Source organism: Panthera uncia, chromosome D1, assembly GCF_023721935.1.
Source record: "Panthera uncia isolate 11264 chromosome D1, Puncia_PCG_1.0, whole genome shotgun sequence".
Taxonomy (NCBI): Eukaryota; Metazoa; Chordata; class Mammalia; order Carnivora; family Felidae; genus Panthera; species Panthera uncia.
Genome location: NC_064808.1, coordinates 51,298,446 through 51,318,003, shown reverse-complemented (window position 1 = coordinate 51,318,003; position 19,558 = coordinate 51,298,446). Strand labels below are relative to the sequence as shown.

Genomic DNA, 19,558 nt, shown 5'->3' with positions numbered 1-19,558 from the left:
TGTCTTCTTGCATTTTGCCTTTATTTTCTGGGTTATATAATTTATAAGGACATCAACTAAGTCTATTCTGTCGACATTGCTGTATTTCCTGTATGTTGTACAGTAGCAACGAATAATACGTAGCGTTCCTTATACACTCTATTCTCCCATACCTAGAAATCTCCAAATAATGACTAAATTACCATCCTTGCCATCACTGGAAGTCAAGACTGATAAACATCTTATGAACAGGTAGCACACTCAAGGGCAACTTCTACAGAAGAGCTTCTACTGCATTACCTGAAGGGAGTATCTTCTTCTTTGCAAGGCTTGCAATGTGGCTCAACACCACTACTTCCCTGTTTCTGCTTACTGGTTTCCCAGGCATGGAGAAGGCACACCACTGGATCTCCATCCCATTATTAGGGGTTTACGTCTCCATACTTCTTGGTAATGGCACTCTTCTCTTTCTTATCAGGGATGATCATAACCTTCACGAGCCCATGTACTATTTCTTAGCTATGCTGGCAGCCACAGACCTTGGAGTGACTTTGACCACGATGCCCACAGTTCTGGGCGTTCTATGGTTGAATCACAGAGAGATTGGCCATCAGGCCTGCTTCTCTCAGGCCTACTTTATCCACACTCTTTCTATCGTAGAGTCTGGTGTTTTGCTTGCCATGGCCTATGACCGTTTCATTGCCATCCGCAACCCCTTGAGATATACTTCCATCCTTACCAACACCAAGGTAATGAAGATTGGGATGGGGGTATTGACAAGGGCTGGTCTGTCAATCATGCCAATAATTATCCGTCTTCACTGGTTTCCCTATTGTCGATCCCATGTACTCTCTCATGCTTTCTGTCTACACCAAGATGTCATCACGTTAGCTTGTACTGACATCACCTTCAATCGTCTCTATCCAGTTGTGGTTGTATTTGCAATGGTTTTGTTGGACTTTCTTATCATCTTTTTCTCCTACTTTTTGATCCTTAAGACTGTCATGGGCATTGCTTCTGGAGAAGAAAGGGCCAAGGCCCTCAATACGTGCATTTCTCACATCTGCTGCATCCTGGTCTTCTATGTCACTGTAGTTGGTCTAACATTTATTCATAGGTTTGGAAAACATGCTCCTCGTGTGGTCCACATCACAATGAGCTACATCTACTTCCTTTTCCCCCCTTTTATGAACCCTGTTATATATAGCATTAAAACCAAGCAGATCCAGAGTGGTATAATTCGTTTATTCTCTCTGCCTAATTCTAGAGCATAAATTTGACTCACTGCTCTCCAAGAATAACTCAGGGAACCTGGACAAACTGGCAGCTTCGTTGTTAGGAGCAACTAGGGAAAGACATGTCAGTGGAAACCTACCTCTCTCTGATATTAAGAATATCATTTCACATAGCCCATTTATTGCTAGATAGCAAATGGCATATATGTCCATGATTAAGCACATCTCTCAGGTGTCCAACTGATTTATTCTTTTCAGAAGTAACTCACCCTGTTTAGTGGGCATAAGACACCTGATCACACAATTCTTGGATCTAGACTATTGGTCTCTAACTGAGTCAAAGCCCATTGTTTTTCCAAATGTTCTGCATGTCTTGGCTCTGATATACTTAGCAATGACACTCCCAATCTCAAACATTCATCTATTTTTTTTTGCTAATATGGAAATAGTTGCTATTTCTAGAAAACTGCACTAAGTGAAATGATGAGCCTTACCCAATCCTCAGTTCAATATGGCAACTCTAGGGAACCTATATGTAAGTCTGTCCAGTTAAATGTTTGATAAATATTTATTAGATGCTATTATTAATAATAACATATATGTAAACATATGTAAAAATATAATAACACAGAGATAATTCCTAACCCAGATGACCATTATCTTGATGAGCTAGTTCTAGATACAGGGGAATAGAGATATATATTTTCAAATAGTAAAATGGTATTAAAGTTCCAGCTTGGCAATATACCACAGATAAGACTAGACTGAAGGAATGTTAAAAATACCAGAATTGACAAATAGTTGGTCATACGTGTGAATGGGGAGGAGGAAGGCAATGCCTGTGACAAGAAGAAAAATGACCTTTCCTGGTTCCAAATAGCTATGAAAGTTTATTTTGGTCACAGTCTAGACATGGGGAAGAGTTCATGGTCCTATGGCCAGCTGAAGAGTAGTACACATGACTCAGGTGACAGGTTTTAAAGTGAATCAGAGAAGATGTTCTTATGAACAGAAGATTGAATACGAAATGCTAGGATCATACAAGGTGCCACCCAGTGACTAGTCACTTCCCTTCACATAGAGGGAGCCTATCACTGGGCTTTGTCATGCTGGCATTCAAAGTGGTCTCAGACTCCTGCCCCTACTCTTGCTCATACGAAGGTAAGAATTTTCCAGAACTCCTGGGATTTCTGAGTAGCATGGAAAAAGCAAACATGAAACAAGACCTTTAGAGCAGCTTCCAGGTTCATAAATAATCTCTACCAGATCAGCTCAATGGACTGTTTCTTTGTTCACTCATTCATTCATTCATTCATTTATTTTTATTCAATTCAGCTGTGTATCTGAACTGTATAACATTTGTGTCTCTCCTTTCATAGTTTATAGACAGTGTGCTCCAGGAGGACAATGATATTATAGGTCTTATTTCCTACTCTATTATAGAAACTGCCACATGGAAAATCCTTAATAAAACACAAGTTTTTGGTCAAATGAATAAAACTTAAAGTGACCTACATTTCTATGTGTCTGTTGGTTTGCTGGTTCTTCTTCTATTTTTTTAATGTTTATTTATTTATTTTGAGAGAGATAGTATGTGTGCATGGGAGGAGTGAGGGGCAGAGAGAGAGGGAGATTGAGAATCCTAAGCAGGCTCCATGCTGTCAGCACAGGGCTCTAAACGGGGCTCAAACCTACGAACCTGAACTGTGAGATCATGACCTGAGTTGAAATCAAGAGTTGGATGCTCAGTCGACTGAGCCACCCAGGCACCCCGGCTTTTCTGATTATTTTTCTGAATCTGCATGTCCTCTGAATGTCTCTGTTATTATGCCCTGTAATGTCTTCCAATATTTGGGCATCTAAGTTGTATTCTCATGGAACACACTCAAAAATATAAATAAGCTCACAACTCTTTATGCCACGATGCATCCTTTCTCTGTACTCTCGGGAATCAACTCAGAGGGATCTAAACTCCATCAAAGGAAATCTTTCTTGACTTTCTCTCTAGGCCCAATGATCCTGGGGCCTTCCATAGCAGACTAATATAAAGGGCATTAGGATAACAATATCTTTTAGAAAGTCTTCAAATGGCTGCATTTGATTGACACCTCCAAAAGTTTCTCTCTTCCCTTTCTGTCCTTCCTTACATTGCAGAGATGGTATGGAGAGATCTGAGAAAGAGCTCATAAGAAATATAGGACTGGGAAGTCAGTTTCTTTTTGATGGAGGTGAGTTCTATGAAACAGAGCAGAGTTCTGGGATCACGATGATCCCAGTTGAACACCTGGGCCAAGGGAGTTACGGTGGGGAAATTTTCCTAATAGAGCAATTTAATGTCCTGCTCTGGTCCTTTTATCCACATATGTTTCACCGTAAAGGCAAAGTCCTGGGAGTTCTCCAAAAAAATAAAAAAATAAAAAAAAAATAAAAAATAAAAAAAAAAAGCAAAAAGGCCATCCTCTCTAACTTTTCTTCCCTACTAGTATGTGATGCTTAAAATTAATCACCTTTCTGGTGACAAGGTTAAACCCAAACAAGGATACAGCTTGAGACCTTGGAGCACCACTGTTCCAAAGCTCCAAAGCTGGGAGAACAAAGAAGGGAGGAGGCAGAAATGGGCCTTGGGGAGGACCTTCTGAAACAAATGGTCCTTGAAACTTGGCTTCTAGGTATGATCTAAAGAGGAGGTGTTGAAGCCAAGACTTTGGCCAGGCTTAGGGGTCTAGGCTCACATCTATGGCACCGATGAACAAAAAACTTGTGAACAGGTCAATAAGAAGCTCCAGTGTTTCTTGTCCTGGAAGGCTCAGCGTAGGGAACAGGTCATGGGTAGGGTATAGAGAGTTGGTTTAATGAAACTTACAGAGAAAGGCAGCAATATGTCAGTCAAGAGGTGATGAGGCATAAGAATATATCCCAAAGACTCCCTTCAAAACTGGGCTCCCAAAAAATCTTTTCTTACAGATTTTTGGAATAGGGAAAAGCCAAAATCTGTCTTCCTTACTAGGCAGATGTAATTTGGAAGAAAAAAGCAAAAGACCTGTGGGAATAGAGGCAGATAGCTCTAGAATAATTCAGGACTCTGGGATAGATTATCTATTTCCCTTGTTGCTCTCTTCAGCTATTCGTATGAGCTTCCTCTTGACCCCTGTCAGTGCCACCAGGTATTTACCACCGCCCCCCCACCCCGCCACCCAGAGCCTAAATCAGGTTGAGGAGGGGAGGCACTATAATGACCATGGGTATAGACTAACAGAACAAAAAAAAAAACAAAAAAAAAACAAAAAAAACAGAACAGAAACTTTTGGAGGTGTCAATCAAATGCAGCCATTTGAAGACTTTCTAAAAGATATTGTTATCCTAATGCCCTTTATATTAGTCTGCCAAATAGACCAGCCTCAGATTAAAGCAGAGGCAGACTTTACAGAATCTGACATTAGACACTTTACTTTAAATTGCTGCGTATTCCCAGAAGTGGGCCTATTATCCATCAGGAACTAAGTGTGCAAATTCTGTAACTAAAGGCAGAGTAGAGCTTCTTTGTTCATTCCCTTCTTTATGAGCTATAGGCACTGTAGATTTGTAGGATCTCAAACCCCACACAGATACAGAGCTATAGTGGATCTGATGCTGGGGTGGTGTGGGTAGGGGAAGGTGGTCACCATTTTTATCAGTAAGGGATGCTGGTAAAAAGGGAAAAAGCTGGATGATTTGGGTAGAAAGTCATTCAGAGCCAGTATTCACTGGTATGAAAGTCAAGAATTTCAGTTCATGGCTTGGGAAAATAGAACTATTATGCACTGAGCCATATAATGAGAATTTGGTGATTATTTTGCATCTACTACTGCACACCATGTATGAGAACAGATGGTATCGCTCGGTCTAAATTACATTGTCAGACAGTAGAGAGGATGTCAGAAAATCGGATGATAAGAAGAAAGGTTACAAAGCAGACAGGGATTGGGGAAATGAAACAAAAGGGAGAAGGATCCAAAAGCAAGGCAAATGTGAAGTCTGTTATGTGAATGTCTGGGTGGTGTTCCTCCGTGAGAAGTCACATGAGAGAAGACAGACTCAGAGTGTCTTCTTGAAGCTGCCACATTTTCGGATTAGAATGATTAGTTTGGGAAAACAGTTTTTCATCAATCCAAGATCTTAAGGGCTCCCCAGGAGTGGACACCTCCGTGAGTTGATGTATAAGCTTTTCAAGGTCATGAGGCAAGAGTTGTAGAGTTACAGTTCTCTGCAGTGGTAAAAATGACTAAAGAAGACCATGTAGGGGACACAAACAAACTTTATTCAACACGTCATGGAGTCTCCACCTGGAGAACTACAATATGGGAGGGGAGGTGGGAAAGCAGAAGCATTTTATAGGATGAAGAATAAAGAACAAAGAATAAAGAAGAGACAAATATCTTGAGAAAATATCTTGTCTGCAGTCACCTAGGCAGCCTTGTGTGGGGTGAGAAAGCTCAGAGTTGGCTTGGAGTTTGGGGCCTGCCTGACTGGATACACTGCATGTATGGTCAAGTGCAGTGTTTACAGGGACTGAAAGTTGTCTAAGTTTGGTGTTACTGATGTGGCACCACTGGGCAGGAGAGCTCCATCTTGTGCCTGGAAAATTATTTCAACAGCACGAAACTATGTCATTGAGTACATATCCTAATTACCAATTAATTGAAAAATGGGGAAAGTAAGATGTTTGTGGACATTCTATTAAAAAATAGGGCACACTGGCCACACATCCAGGCCATGTCTGCTGTATAATAGGTAGGAAGCAGTTATGTTCTCCAGCTGGGTCTTCCCCAGCTGTCTGGCTCCCCCACCCATCTGGGTCTCAGCATGTCAGAGGAAAGAGACCTGGCTAGACTTGTGACAGTAGGCAACTCAGACCCATCCCTGCCAAAACCAAGTTTCTTTGTTTGTGTTTTGTTTTTCACATTCTGCTTCTCCCAGCTCTACCGAGACGAAGTTCGCCTCACCCCCACTCCCATGTGAAGCCCAAGGTTGCAGGCTTCCCTCAGCCTGGTTGGTGCTTACCAAAGTGCCCCTCCCCTTTTCCCACCCACCCCCCATCCTGTCCCAGACACCAGGAACCTTCACTAGCTTCTAACTATTCTCAGTCACTGTCATCTTAAGGCTTCTTAAATCCCTATTATCTTATACCTCTTCTCCAAATGTTTTGAGCAAATTGGAATGACTCAGCATATCTGAGTGTGAGTGACGCTGGCCTTCCTCTGCCAAATTCAGAACGGCCTTCTGATTAAGCGTAGCCCAAACCCATCACAGAGGCACAGTGTCGCCCCACTTACAAAGTCCCCTCCTGGATGATACTGCATTTAGTCCTCACAGGTCAAGGGACACTTAATTCTCATTTATTTTTCAGAGGAGGATCACAGGCTGAGGGAGTAGAAGGGGTCTGCCCAAATTACATGGCTAAAGATTGGAGGAGCTGGAATGTCAGCTAAGGAATTACCTGAAAGTGAGTCTGGAGGTCTCAGAGGCTTCATACAAATATGAGATGAACTCACTCTAGAATATTCTTCTTAATGCTCGTGGTGATATACTGGTATTTACCCATGTCCTAGCTTATCCCAACACTGATAGAAGTATTTACAAAGTGTAGATGCTTAAATGTTTTTGAGCTTTACTTTGTGGCAAGAAGGCCACCAGGGTAGCCCTTTGGTATGACTTTTTGAAACCAATAAAACCTCTACTGTCTAATCATTTGTTACTCGCATCTTGAGTTCTCTAACTGCATTGAGCACAAATTATTTCTTCAAGCCCATTCTTGCCTCAGGAATTTCTCCTCTGCTTTTCCCTCAGGGTGAAAATACCCTTCCTTTTTACCTGATTCCCATGTACCTGTCAGAAGTTACATGCTCTGGGAAGCTTTCTTTGACCATGCCCAAATCTTGCCAGATTTAATAAAGTAAGCCATGCTCCCACAGAGTTCTGTAAATCTTCTATTATAATTTTCATATTGCTGTTATTCCTCTTTCATTCTCTGAATCTATTTTTAATATAATTTATTGTCAAATTTGCTTACATACAACACCCAGTGCTCATCCCCACAAGTGCCCTCCTCAATGCCCATCATCCATTTTCCCCTCTCCCCCACCCCTCTATCTACCCTCAGTTTGTTCTTTGTATTTAAGAGTCTCTAATGGTTTGCCTGCCTCCCTCTCTGTTTGTAGCTATTTTCCCCCTTCCCCTCCCCCATGGTCTTCTGTTAAGTTTCTCAAGATCCACATATAAGTGAAAACATATGACCTCTGAATCTACTTCAAGCTATAAGGACAAGAACCAGTTCTATCTCATAAACTACTATATCCATGCTGCCTAGTACATTGCCTGGAACATATGTTAAACACTGATTTGCAGATGTTGATCGGATTACTTCCCCCCCCCCCCCATCTCTAAGGCTTTCCTAAGAAAAGAATGTTTTATTTCTCTGGAGTCACTACAGTTTAGAGAAGAGCTACAGGAAGTAAAAAAGTAGAATGTCTGAAGACCTAATGTGGTCTTTCCTAAACAGAAGATTCATCCTACTGTAATGCCCATTATGGAACTCAACACCAGTGTCCCACCCTTTCTGCTGACCGGCTTCGTGGGCCTGGAAAAGGCTCACCACTGGATCTCTATCCCGTTATCTGTCATCTAGATTGCCATACTTCATGGCAATGGCATTCTCCTATTTCTCATCAGGGTTGACCATAACCTCCACGAGCCCATGTACTATTTCTTAGCCATGCTGGCAACCACAGACCTCGGGATGACCCTGGTTACAATGCCTACAGTGCTATGTGCAATGTGGACAAATCATAGGGAAATCAGCCATAGCTCCTGCTTTTGCCAAGCCTGCTTCATCCACACTTTCTCTGTCATAGAGTCTGGGATTTTGCTTGCCAAGGCCTATGATCAGTTTGTTGCCATCCACAACCCACTGAGATATACTTCCATTCTTACCAACACCCAAATGATAAAGATTGGAGTGGGGGTTTTCATGAAGGGATTTACAGTCATCTTGCCTCCAATATTCCCTCTCGATTGGTTTTCCTATTGCAGATCCCATTTCCTCTCTCATGCATTCTGCCTCCACCAGGATGTCATCAAATTAGCCTGTGCTGACATCACCTTCAATTGCCTATATCCTATTGTGATGGTATTTTCTATGGTCCTAATGGACTGCCTGATAATCTTTTGCTTCTATATTTTGATTCTCAAAACTGTCATGAGTATTGCATCTGGAGAGGAGGAGTCCAAGGCCCTCAACAAATGTGCCTCCCACATCTGCTGTATCTTGGTCTTCTATGTCACTGTTTTGGTTTGACATTCATCTACCGATTTGGGAAGAAATGTTCCCCATCTAGTACACATCACAAATAGCTACATCTACTTCCTTTCCCTTCTTTTATGAACCCTGTCATCTGTAGTATTAAAACTAAGCAGATTCGCAGTAGTATTCTCCAGTTCCCATCAAGAACATGGTATTTACTTTCTCCTGTCTGGAAAAGGACTGAGAGATTAAAAACATAATTTGACAGTCATAAATTTCTAAGGAAGACATTAAAATAAATGTACAAATGCCAGAAAAAAGTATTTCAGATACAACTGTTTTTTTTCTGCCACTCCCTTTTTTTTCCCATGAGGATGAAAGGAAATAAGTCATGTAAAGCACTAAACACAGAGCAAGGTGCTTAGCATAGCTCAACTGATATTCATTTTGTACTTAACTCTCATTCGACTTGCAGCAGCTCTGATGTGACTCTGGGTTCATGGACTCTGAGTGGCATGGTCCAATAAATTGAACACAGATTCCGTTCTTGGTTGTTTTTTCATATGGACTGGACATCCTTACAACCTTGCAACCATTAACTTTTATCTGTTGTGTCCCATGTGTGCACCACCTGCCTTTTCTAGAACTTGTCATCAGTGAAGCAGAGTCTTTCTGAGCTAATTTCCAAATGGTTGCTATTGAACACAGTACACCAAGAAGGCAACTGCACAAGTAAAATAGGAATGCTCTATTTTTACGTAGTGAAGTGAATTCACATCAGCAAGTAAATCAATTCCTGATCTAGGGGAAGAAGTTTTATTATGATGATCCTGACGAAAGGAAAAGGTGCCAGTCAGAAATTATATATAATCAGAGCCTCAAGAGGAAATTAATTCAGAGTAGAACTGGACTTGATTGGTACTTGGTATGTATTCCTCACGTGTGCAAAACCAAGGTAACAAAGGGTAGGTTATATGTGTGTAATTATGTAGGAAGAAAGACAAAGAGGAAACACATGTGTTAGGAGCAGAAGAAGGCCTGGGGTGTTGAAAAGGGTTTCATGGCAGGCTGTAGGGATGTTTCACGCACATATCGGGTAAGGAGGGATTCAGATAAGGTCTCATTCTTAATGGTGGCAGGAAGGGTAGTTATAGATTCAATATAAGAAGAGGAAGGAATACATTTGCCAGAGTTCAACAAGCCTTATACAGGCAACCTGTATAGAGTAAGATTATTTCCCTAAAGACTCATGAAATCAGGGCCAAATATAAATGAACTTCTGTCTTCTGCACATTCCCTTGCCCTTGATCGCCAAAGAAGAACTTCCCAGAATCCCTGGAATTTTGGGTAATATGGAGGCAAGCCAAATGTGCAAATGTGGGACTCTGGCAAATGCTCTGGTGCAATTTACAAGCTATGTAATGTGCCATGTGTGTGTATCAGGCACATCGATGAGCATACCTTCGTATTTAGGAGCACCTGCCACACTTGAAATTTCCTCCTTCTTCCTCCTCCCTTACTGGACTATGAAAACCACTGTAACCTAGCTTTAAGCACAATGCTTTGAGTAGAGTAGGAGCTTAATAAAATGTTCTTTATTAAATTGAATAATAAACGAGGAGTGGATGATGTTCCTGTGTCTCTCTATTTTTTTTTAATCCTGCATCATTATATACAGACAGTTTACATGTAGAGGTAGAGATAGAAGTTTCTGTATTTGGGGCATCCCACTAAGCTGTTTGCACACCACTATGTGACAGGAGACTCCTGAAAGTGAATAATCAAAGTCTGCTGTGTACAAGGTCTGCCCGTTCCTTCCCGGGCACATTGTCTGAGTACACTGAGGCCAACCTCATAGGACACCTTTCTCAACTTCCCTAACTTTCCATTGATGAATTTTCTTTTGAATGTAGATATATGAAATGTTGATTTTTAGTGAACAATTTTCAATCATTGGGGTCTCCATGTTTTCCTAAGAGTTGCAGGATACCCAAGGAGAGAAAAAAGAGGAAAAAAATACAGAAGAGGAGTCTATAAGGGGGTTTCTCAAGCTATGGCTAGTTCTTCACCTCCTTGTCATAGCAGCCTACTCAAAACCAATTACAAAAATGATGTATTTTTAATAACCTTGAATTCCAGCCACAGTTGATTACATCTGACAAGGAATATTTTTTTTTCTTTTTATTCTTTGAAGGAGAGAAAGAGTGAGCAGAGGAGGGAAAGCAAGAGAGGGAGAGAGGGAGACAGGGAAAATCCCAAGCAGGTCTGCATTATCAGTGCAGAGCCCGATGTGGGCCTTGAACTCACAAACCATGAGATCATGACCTGAGCCGAAATCAAGAGTCAGACACTTAACCAACTGAGCCACGCAGGTGCCGCAGAACATTTCTTTTTTATCTGGGAAGGAGTTATATAGACATTTAGTTCATTAGTGACAGGAACTGAGCCACAATTGAAAATAGAGTCTTTACTATGTATCAGAAGTCCATGGAAGTATCTAGCTAACTGAAGGACTGGTGGTCACTGAGTAACAGGTCCTGCGCCTTGAGAGCCGTGTTATTAGAGTATCATTAGTGTTTACCAGCTATGGAAACCATGAAATTAGAGCGTAGGGTAATGCCAAAGGCAAAACTATGCCAGGCTGGTTCCATCCCAGCAATAAGTTGTCAGCATTATCTTATCCACCCACCCACCCCCCGCCTTGGGGAATAAGGAAGAATAAGATCAAGCATGTGGTAGAAAATACTGTGAAGAGATGCATTTAGATAGAGATCGAACAACCCAGTCAGTATTCTGCGGTACCAGTCAGCAAATTTCTTCTCCTTTATACACAGCCATGGATATGGTTTTACTACCCCAAAGACGTTCTCCCATAAAGAATATTCACACATTAAACCATAGTGAGATACACACGTCACCCTGTCACCTGACAGGGCTCTAGGTGTGACGGATTACTGTCTTCACACTATTCTGGGTACATTAAGGCACTGGTGAGGCTGAACATTGCAATAAAATGCACTCATGTGAATTTAACACAACCTGATACATTATGCAGTAATGTTTTTAAAAATCTTTAGATAGAACCTTTGAGTATCAGGGTTTGGTGCAGATATCACCTCCACTTCAAACGACATTCTCAACAGTGTCATAGATGTCATTCATCTAACGTCATATACTGTCATACCTACTGGCTTGAAGGCAGGATGAAGATTATGTCCCTAGCCATTCTTAGAAGGTCTCTGCCTGCCTCTCAGGGGATGTGAAAGCCTGACTGTGGCCAGAGAGGCACGACTGTAAGCTGGAGAGGGGGGCCCAGGCTCATCAATAGCACTGGGAATCACACACGTTGAAGCACCAGCAAGTGCCAGTTAGAGAGGGACTTAGGGTCAGTCAACCAGCCACGGAGGAGCCAGGCAATCAGTTATTTGTGAGGGCTGGCTGGTGATGCAAGGGCCCCTGAGGGACACACGTTGCTCGTCCAGCTCTATGCTTAGGATCGAGTGACTTAGAGGTGAGCCCAAGTGGACAAGATGAGGAGAGACAAGCCTCCAGTAGGAAGAGAAGGTCGGTGGAACAGATAGGAAAGAAAATGAGTGAAAGATAGGTAGAAGACAAAGGGGGTGAGGGTCAGAAAGGGAACCCAAGGGGAGGTCTCAAAGGAAACCAGGGTGTTCCCCTGGGACCCTAGTTCAGGGAAATTATTCTTCATCAGTGACTCATCCTTACCTGTCCCCAGGCAGGAGTCCCCATGCATGCAGGGTTGAGAGGTCTGAGGTGGGGGTACTATCTGAGCCATGAGACAACAGGAATCAATTGCTCAGCCCCTCCCTGGCCTTGGAGTCTTATCTCTCAGGCACAAGCCTTCTGCTCTCCAACCATTCCCCTCCCAAGCTTTGCAAATACTGCCTCCTGCCCCTATAGTGAAAGACCCAGGATACAGCCTCTAGGAACGGGGCAAAGGGCTGTCTCTCAAGGCTCCTTACAGCTCAGATGGAAGAGAAGCTCTGCCACATGCACCTTGCAAAGTCACGTAACCCTGAGTCTTAGTTATTTCACTGTTAGCTAGAATAAAACCATTTTCAACACACGGTGTTTTTTTTTTTAATTTTTTAATGTTTATTTATTTTTGAGAGAGAGAGAGAGAGAGAGAGAAAGAGACAGAGTGCAAGCAGGGAGGGGCAGAGAGAGAGGGAGACACAGAATCCAAAGCAGGCTCCAGGCTCTGAGCTGTCAGCATGGAGCCCAATGTGGGGCTTGAACTCATGAACCCTGAGATCATGACCCAAGCTGAAGTTGGACACTTAACCAACTGAACCATACAGGTGCCCTGATTTTTTTTAACATTTATTCATTTTTGAGAGACAGAGAGACAGAGCATGAGTGAGGAAGGGGCAGAGCGAGAGGGAGACACAAAATCAGAAGTGGGGTCTAGGCTCTGACCTGTCAGCACGGAGCCTGACACGAGGCTCAAACTTAGGAACCATGAGATCATGACCTGAGCGGAAGTCAGACACTTAACCGACTGAGCCACCCAGACGCCCCTCAACAGAGGTTTTGGAAGTTACAATGAAAAAAAATTCTTCTGACATCCTGGTACATCAGAATAGAGACACTGGCACAATATATGCATTTAAATATATGTAAGCATTCTGCCATCTTGACAAAGACAAGGCATTTCCTAGTCCTTACTCAGCAGTTAGAAAGAAGTCACACATTTCCCAAAGTTTTACTTCACCAAGGAGAAACTGCCCCTCTTTCAATTACACCTCACAAGTAACCCAAGCTTCACTTGGGCCCTTTGCTCTCAAGGGAGCCCCCCAGCTCACTCACAGCTCCCATGGCTCTTCAAAGGGAGGTCTGGAATCACATTAGTGCATAATCTGCATGTCCAGAATAGTGGACTAAGCATTACAATTATTGTAAATTTCAGGTGTGTAATAAACACAATAAAAACTACAGATGTTGGGAAAGCTCTTGACTTTCCAGTTATATCCTGCTCACTTTTTTCAACATGTTCAATGGCAAGAATTTGTTCTTAGCTACATTATTTTCATCAGGGACCAGAACCAATGATATAAACCTTTTATGAAAACAATCAGGCTAGAAGAAATTGTAAATGACTCATTCCACCAAAGCCTAAGAGAATCTTTCAGGAGCATTGATCATATTATCACCTCCCAAACAATGTGATCCAGGGAGATGAGATTTAATTATAAAGAATCTTTTTACCCAGAGAGAGCAGAAGATGATAAAGCCAGAAGCAGTGAAAAACATGTCTGACAGAGGACTATATGGTTACAATCAGGGAAGACATGAACTCATGTTAACTGATAGATAAAAATACTATTGGTTAAATAGAATTAAGAATTTAAATATTTCATGAGTAAACTCAAGCAAAGAGAAGAAGCTAAGAATTACAGCTTTGAGGACTTTGGCAGGCAAAAATCTCATGTAAATGGGGCAGCTACATAATGGGTAGATGTTTCAGCTTAGTTTAAGTTACAAATTCAGGGAGCATAATAATATATGTACCTCAATTCCTGCTTCGTGATTCATACACGACTGGACACCCAAACCAAAAACTTTCCAAGTTTCCCAAGTTCTTTTTCTTTTTAATTTTTAAAAATAATTATTTTAGAGAGAGCAAGAGAGCAGGGGAGAAGGGCAGAAGGGAGAGAGAGAATCTCAAGCAGGCTCCATGCTCAGTGCAGAGCCCCATATCAGGGCTCGATCCCATGACCTTGGCATCATGATCGGAGCCAAAATCAAGAGTCAGACGCTCAACTGACTGAGCCACCCAGGTGCCTCACCCAAGTTCTCTTTTATAAGCGATAATACCCAAAACCTACTTCTCAACACTCTAGTGCAATTGTCTATGAGAAATGAGGTGAAAAATTCTTTGACGGATCTGTTTTGTTTTAATACTATAGATAATAGGGTTCATCACAGGAGGTGCTAGTAGATAGATGTTGGCCAGGATGACATGTACAATTGGAGGGGCATGCTTGGCAAAGCGGTGAGTCATGGAAAGTCCCACCAAGGGCACATAGAGGACCAGAACAGCCAGAATGTGGGACAGACAGTTATTGAGAGCCTGGAAACTTTCACCCTGGGAGCTGATTCTCAAGACACTTCTCAGAATGAGTGCATAGGAGACCACAATGAGCAGGGGGTCCAATGTAGTAAAGACCAGAGCTATAGCAAATCCATACCAATTATTGATAGTGGTATCAGCACACACCAGGCGAATCATGTCTTGATGAAGGCAGTAGGAGTGGGAGAGATGGTGGGAGCCACAAAATGGAAGCCGTTTCAGTAGGAATAATGCAGGAAGAACAGTCAGAACACAGCGGAAAATGATGGCTATCCCTATTCTGCTGATGACCCGGTTGGTAAGGATGGAGACATAATGGAGGGGGCGGCAGATGGCCACATAGCGGTCAAAGGACATGGCCAACAACACGGAAGATTCCATAAAAGAGAATCCATGGAGGAAGAAGAACTGGGCAAAACAAGCCTCAAAGCTGATCTCTGAGGCATTAAACCAGAGGAGTCCCATGACTGTAGGCAAAGTGGTGAGGGTAAGCCCCAGGTCTGTTAGGGCCAAAATAGAGAGGAACAAGTACATGGGCTCTTGTAGGGAGGGCTCTATCCTGATGACAGCCAGGATGGTGATATTGCCCACAATGGAGACCGTGTAGAGACAACAGAAGGGGATGGAAATCCAGCCATGGGAAACCTCAAAGCCAGGGATGCCCATGAGGATGAAGAAGAAGGGGACTTGAGTGGAGTTAGTAACCCGAAACATGACTGGAAGAGGCAGCCTCAAGACCAGAGCTCTTTCCCAAATCTGTGAAAAGTGGACAACATAAGGATTGAAATAAATAGTCTATGACTATCCAAAGTCACTCTGTGATAGATCATCAAGTAAGACCTGGGGAAAGAGAGTTATCTGGGCAATGAGTTTACAAATGTTTTATCAGTTTTGCTTGTTTTAGCTCTTACTTTGCCATCTCTTGTCAACCACTGAGTTGACAGCATGAAGTTCTCATTAGTTTTAACCCAAAGACTTCTTTATATGTCCAGAAGGCAGTTATGCCTTCGCAGCAGAAGGTATAAGGGTACATTATGGCCATTGGAAAGAATAACTGTGGAGAAGAGATTACTGTAGGACACCTTTGGATGGCATGGGGCTAGGAGAAAAAAAGAGAGAGCCGAGACCAGTAAATGTAAAAAAACGATTCCAATATGCTTATTGACTCTTTTGAACCAAGTGAACAATAAAGAGAGACTTGAACTGAGGTAACAGAGTGGGGAAAGATAATGCCTGTCTTCAGAGCCTAGGATTCCTGAGACAGAACTTTTAGAGGCCATATGGTGCAAGGACTCTGTTGGAAAGGACCTTCCATGAGCGAAATGGGTAAAACTTGGGTGCTCAGATATCTGTCAAAAGAACCTATATTAGAAGACTAGGCCTAGGAAGCACTTTCTTGGAAAGAATACAACAATAATAGTAGGAACATCTCCACAGGAACAGCCTAATAGCATTGGAATAAGACAAAATACCCTCTTGGTGCATAAAGCAGTTGGATCCATTGGATCAGCCAGTAGATTTCTGGGAAGCTGTTTAAGTTCATATTGATGGATGTGAAAGGGAGCAGAATCTGCCACCCCAAAATATGCCTGTTTGGCTTAACGATTATCTTGAGTTGATTATTTCTAAGAAACAGCAGACCTAGAACAAAAGCTGAGTAGGTGTTAACTTTCTGATCCTTACGCTGACCAGTAAGAGACATTTGCATTTATAGTGGAGATCTGGAAGAGGAGGAGGAGTAAATCTCTGGAAATTCTTAACAATCTCTTCTCCACAACTATTCTTTCCAATGGCTATAACACACCCTTACACTTTCCTGCTGCAAAGACATACTGTTATGCATGACAACCATTCCCTTGTTTACTGTGCTTTTCCTGGGAACTTCCCACTAGAAGCCCTCCTTCCTACCCATCCAGCCCCCAACGTTTTTCTTCATCTTTATCCTAAGAAGGCATTCAAGGTGATGGTTTGGACCATTTCAAGGAGTTACTCACTTTTATTGGGTATGTCCCAGGTAGACTGGAGGTATATATGTTATTAAAATTTTAATCATTTGTCTCCAATTAATCTTTTATTATAGGGAGTCCTCAGCCAAAAACCTAGAAAGGTAAAGGAAAATTATTTTTCCTCTCTTACAGTGGTTTGGATAAGCTATTTCATCTTTTTGTTGTTGTTTTGTTTTGTTTGTTTTTAACATTGCTGTATGGTGAACCTTCCTTGTGCTTTCTCTAACTTTGCTCTTAATAAACTCAAAATATCTTGCTCTTTTTGTCCACCACCAAAAAATGGAAACCATTACTTGGGAATCCTCTTGCGACTGAGGGTGATCATAGGTGTTATCTTATCCATTGGGAAGACTGACGGATTGAGGAAGCAGAAGAGAATAGGAATGGAGGAAATCCTGGGCTATGGAAACCAGAATCTCTTCCTATTGATCTATCGCTACCCTGCCTCCATAATGGCTTCAGAGCTCTGGCAGCTTTTTCATCATTCATGATGAGGGAGCATAAGGCAAGCTGAAGGCAAAGTAGAAGCTAACAACACGTCCCACACACACCCAGGTGGGATGTGTGTGACATGCCTCAGGCACTCCTGGCTGCCCAAGAACAAAGGAAAGGACAGAAAACAAATGGTTCAACTGATAAAGTTTCCATCAGTTTACAAACATCTTAGTAAATTACAAGAAAAAGGCAATCTTATCAATAGCCTAATCTCCAGGAACTCCCTACTGTGTTAATGATAATGATTTGCTAGAGGGAAAAAAAAAACAACAACCTTAGTTTAACAAAAGCTAGGCCTCCAGTAATCTGTGAGTCTTCTTTAGCATATGAAAATCGCTTTGGAAACTTCCCCTTGAATTTATCTCCCCCAGCTCCATATTATATAACCAGGCACCCTTCACAACCTCAGTACAGCTTTTTCTGCCCACAGGTCCTATCCCATGCTTTAATAAAATCACCCTGTGTGCACCAAAGACATCTCAAGAATTCTTTCTTGGCTGTCAGCTCTGGACCCCACTATCACTCGGAGAGCCATCATTAAGAGACTCTTTTTTTGGTGCACTTTCTCCAGAAGTAACATTACCCATAGAAAGTTCCCATCAGCAATCTGTGCCCTGGCACAATACCATAATCTAGTTTTAGCTCATGTCCCTCAAGCTCCGGGAGCCTCACCCTTCCTTCCTCCAGCTTGGTAGTGACATGTATCTTTATATCCATAAGTCTTCCTGCTCACCCTCACTTTCTATACCATCTTTCTGGTAATTCATGGCCATGTACATCACCTGTGTCTGTTAGCCAGATGCCTTGGTTTTTCCATAGAAGGGCTTTCCCTGCTGAGCAGAAGCTCAGCTTTGTATAGACTTCTATAGGTCCTCCGGGAAAGAAGTAGCCCTTGGGGCTCACAAGAGTCCAAGGTACAGAAGAAAGAAAGATTTGTGTGACATAGTATGCTGTGGACCACACCTAGTTAAGGGACACGAGGTGCATACACATTCCAAGCTGATTTTCCAAGAACAACCTGAGCAACCTCAAGACCAAACCTAACCAACCAAATAAACAAAAAGCTCTGTGTAGTTTCTCTAGAGATACCTGAAGGAGAATTTCTGAGATTCTTTTGACAGAAATTATTGGGAGGAAATTCTTTTTATGAAGTATTTACCAAATGAAACACTGGAGCAGGAACTTTCCAGCACTCTTCTCCATTACACACTGTGGTGGGGTTTTTTTGTTTTTATTTGTTTTGTTTTTGTTTTTTTTGTTGTTGTTGTTATTTACCATTGATCATAAAGATAAATAAACTTAGAGCCAGAAAAGTACAATGATAAAAGATGGAATTAAGGATGAGGTAATTTAATTTATTCTCTACCAGAACAATATTAGTATTTTTCCTTACAAAATATTTTCAAAATGTTTATATCCTTTTCCCCATTATGCTCAGTAATCCTTCCTTTTTTTAAAAGAAGCACAAATATTGCATTTTCCTACCTAAGTGGTTGTAAGTTAGGCTAATTTGGATTCAAACCCTAATTTTAATACTCACGAATTGTGTGACTCTGGTCTGGTGACTTAAACTTTCTTTGCCTTATTTTACTTTCAGTATGTCAAGGATAATAATCCTGTTTGGGAAAGTGCTGAAGACACTTCTTGGTACTTATCAAGGCCTAAATAATCGTTAGCTATAAATACTAATTGTACTAATAGCAGACTGCTATAATAGTCATTGTTATATTATTACTATTATTATTATTACTAATATTATTATCATTAACATTATTATTAGTCTCCCTACTTTCAAGGATGCAGTTATTTTAACTATTTTCTTCAATCTGTCTTTTTTCCTAACCTGCAGGCATGGCACCAAGATCTTGATAAGAAAATTAGATTATTAGGAATGTGTTCTTGTTAGCAACTTAAACATTGTTCGAGGATCCTCATGTTTGTTCTCAGAAATGTTGGCAAACCTATCTTACTTAACTCTTTAATGCCAGGAACATTGTTGTATCTTGGTAACGCATAAACCAAAATGACACACTTTTCCCAGAAAGAGTAGACAAAACACTAAGGCGTAAGAAGGAAGCCAAAGGAAATGTGTTATCAGTACTTTTAAGCAAAGGGAGCAAAGAAAGATGAGATGTATATTTCTAATGATATTTCAAATCCATAGTATTACTTCAAAATAAGCTCTCTCCCAACAGATACTACAAAAGACCGAAAAATACACATTTTGACTAGTATGCCATTGACTAGCATTTTAGAAAAGAGTTGAGCTCTGACACTAAACCTCTATTCAAATTCGGACTCTCATCCACCAGCTAGAGATCTTGAGCTATTTAGTGAGACACACTGTCCTTCCACACCCCAACTCCCAAGTGTTTCCCAAACTGTTGAAGAATTTTACTCTTCCACAAGCAACATCTGGGAATTCCAAGTGTTCCACATCCATAACAACATATGGTACTATGTTGTCTTA

General features: G+C 41.6%; 2 protein-coding genes and 1 pseudogene across 2 annotated transcripts; 2 read left to right on the top strand and 1 right to left on the bottom strand.

Annotated features, from left to right (window-relative positions):
• The first annotated feature begins 290 nt into the window (after positions 1 to 290).
• Positions 291 to 1,265, top strand: LOC125914065 (olfactory receptor 51B6). The gene has a single exon (XM_049619215.1). It carries the CDS (start codon positions 315 to 317, stop codon positions 1,251 to 1,253), a length of 939 nt encoding a protein of 312 aa, XP_049475172.1. The 5' UTR covers positions 291 to 314; the 3' UTR covers positions 1,254 to 1,265.
• A 6,452-nt stretch (positions 1,266 to 7,717) lies between these two features.
• LOC125913512 (olfactory receptor 51B6-like) lies at positions 7,718 to 8,794 on the top strand (annotated as a pseudogene).
• Positions 8,795 to 14,211: 5,417 nt separating this feature from the next.
• Positions 14,212 to 15,349, bottom strand: LOC125914030 (olfactory receptor 51Q1-like). Its single transcript, XM_049619139.1, has one exon. The coding sequence runs from the start codon at positions 15,299 to 15,301 to the stop codon at positions 14,354 to 14,356; it is 948 nt and encodes a 315-aa protein (XP_049475096.1). The 5' UTR covers positions 15,302 to 15,349; the 3' UTR covers positions 14,212 to 14,353.
• Between the last annotated feature and the right edge of the window lie 4,209 nt (positions 15,350 to 19,558).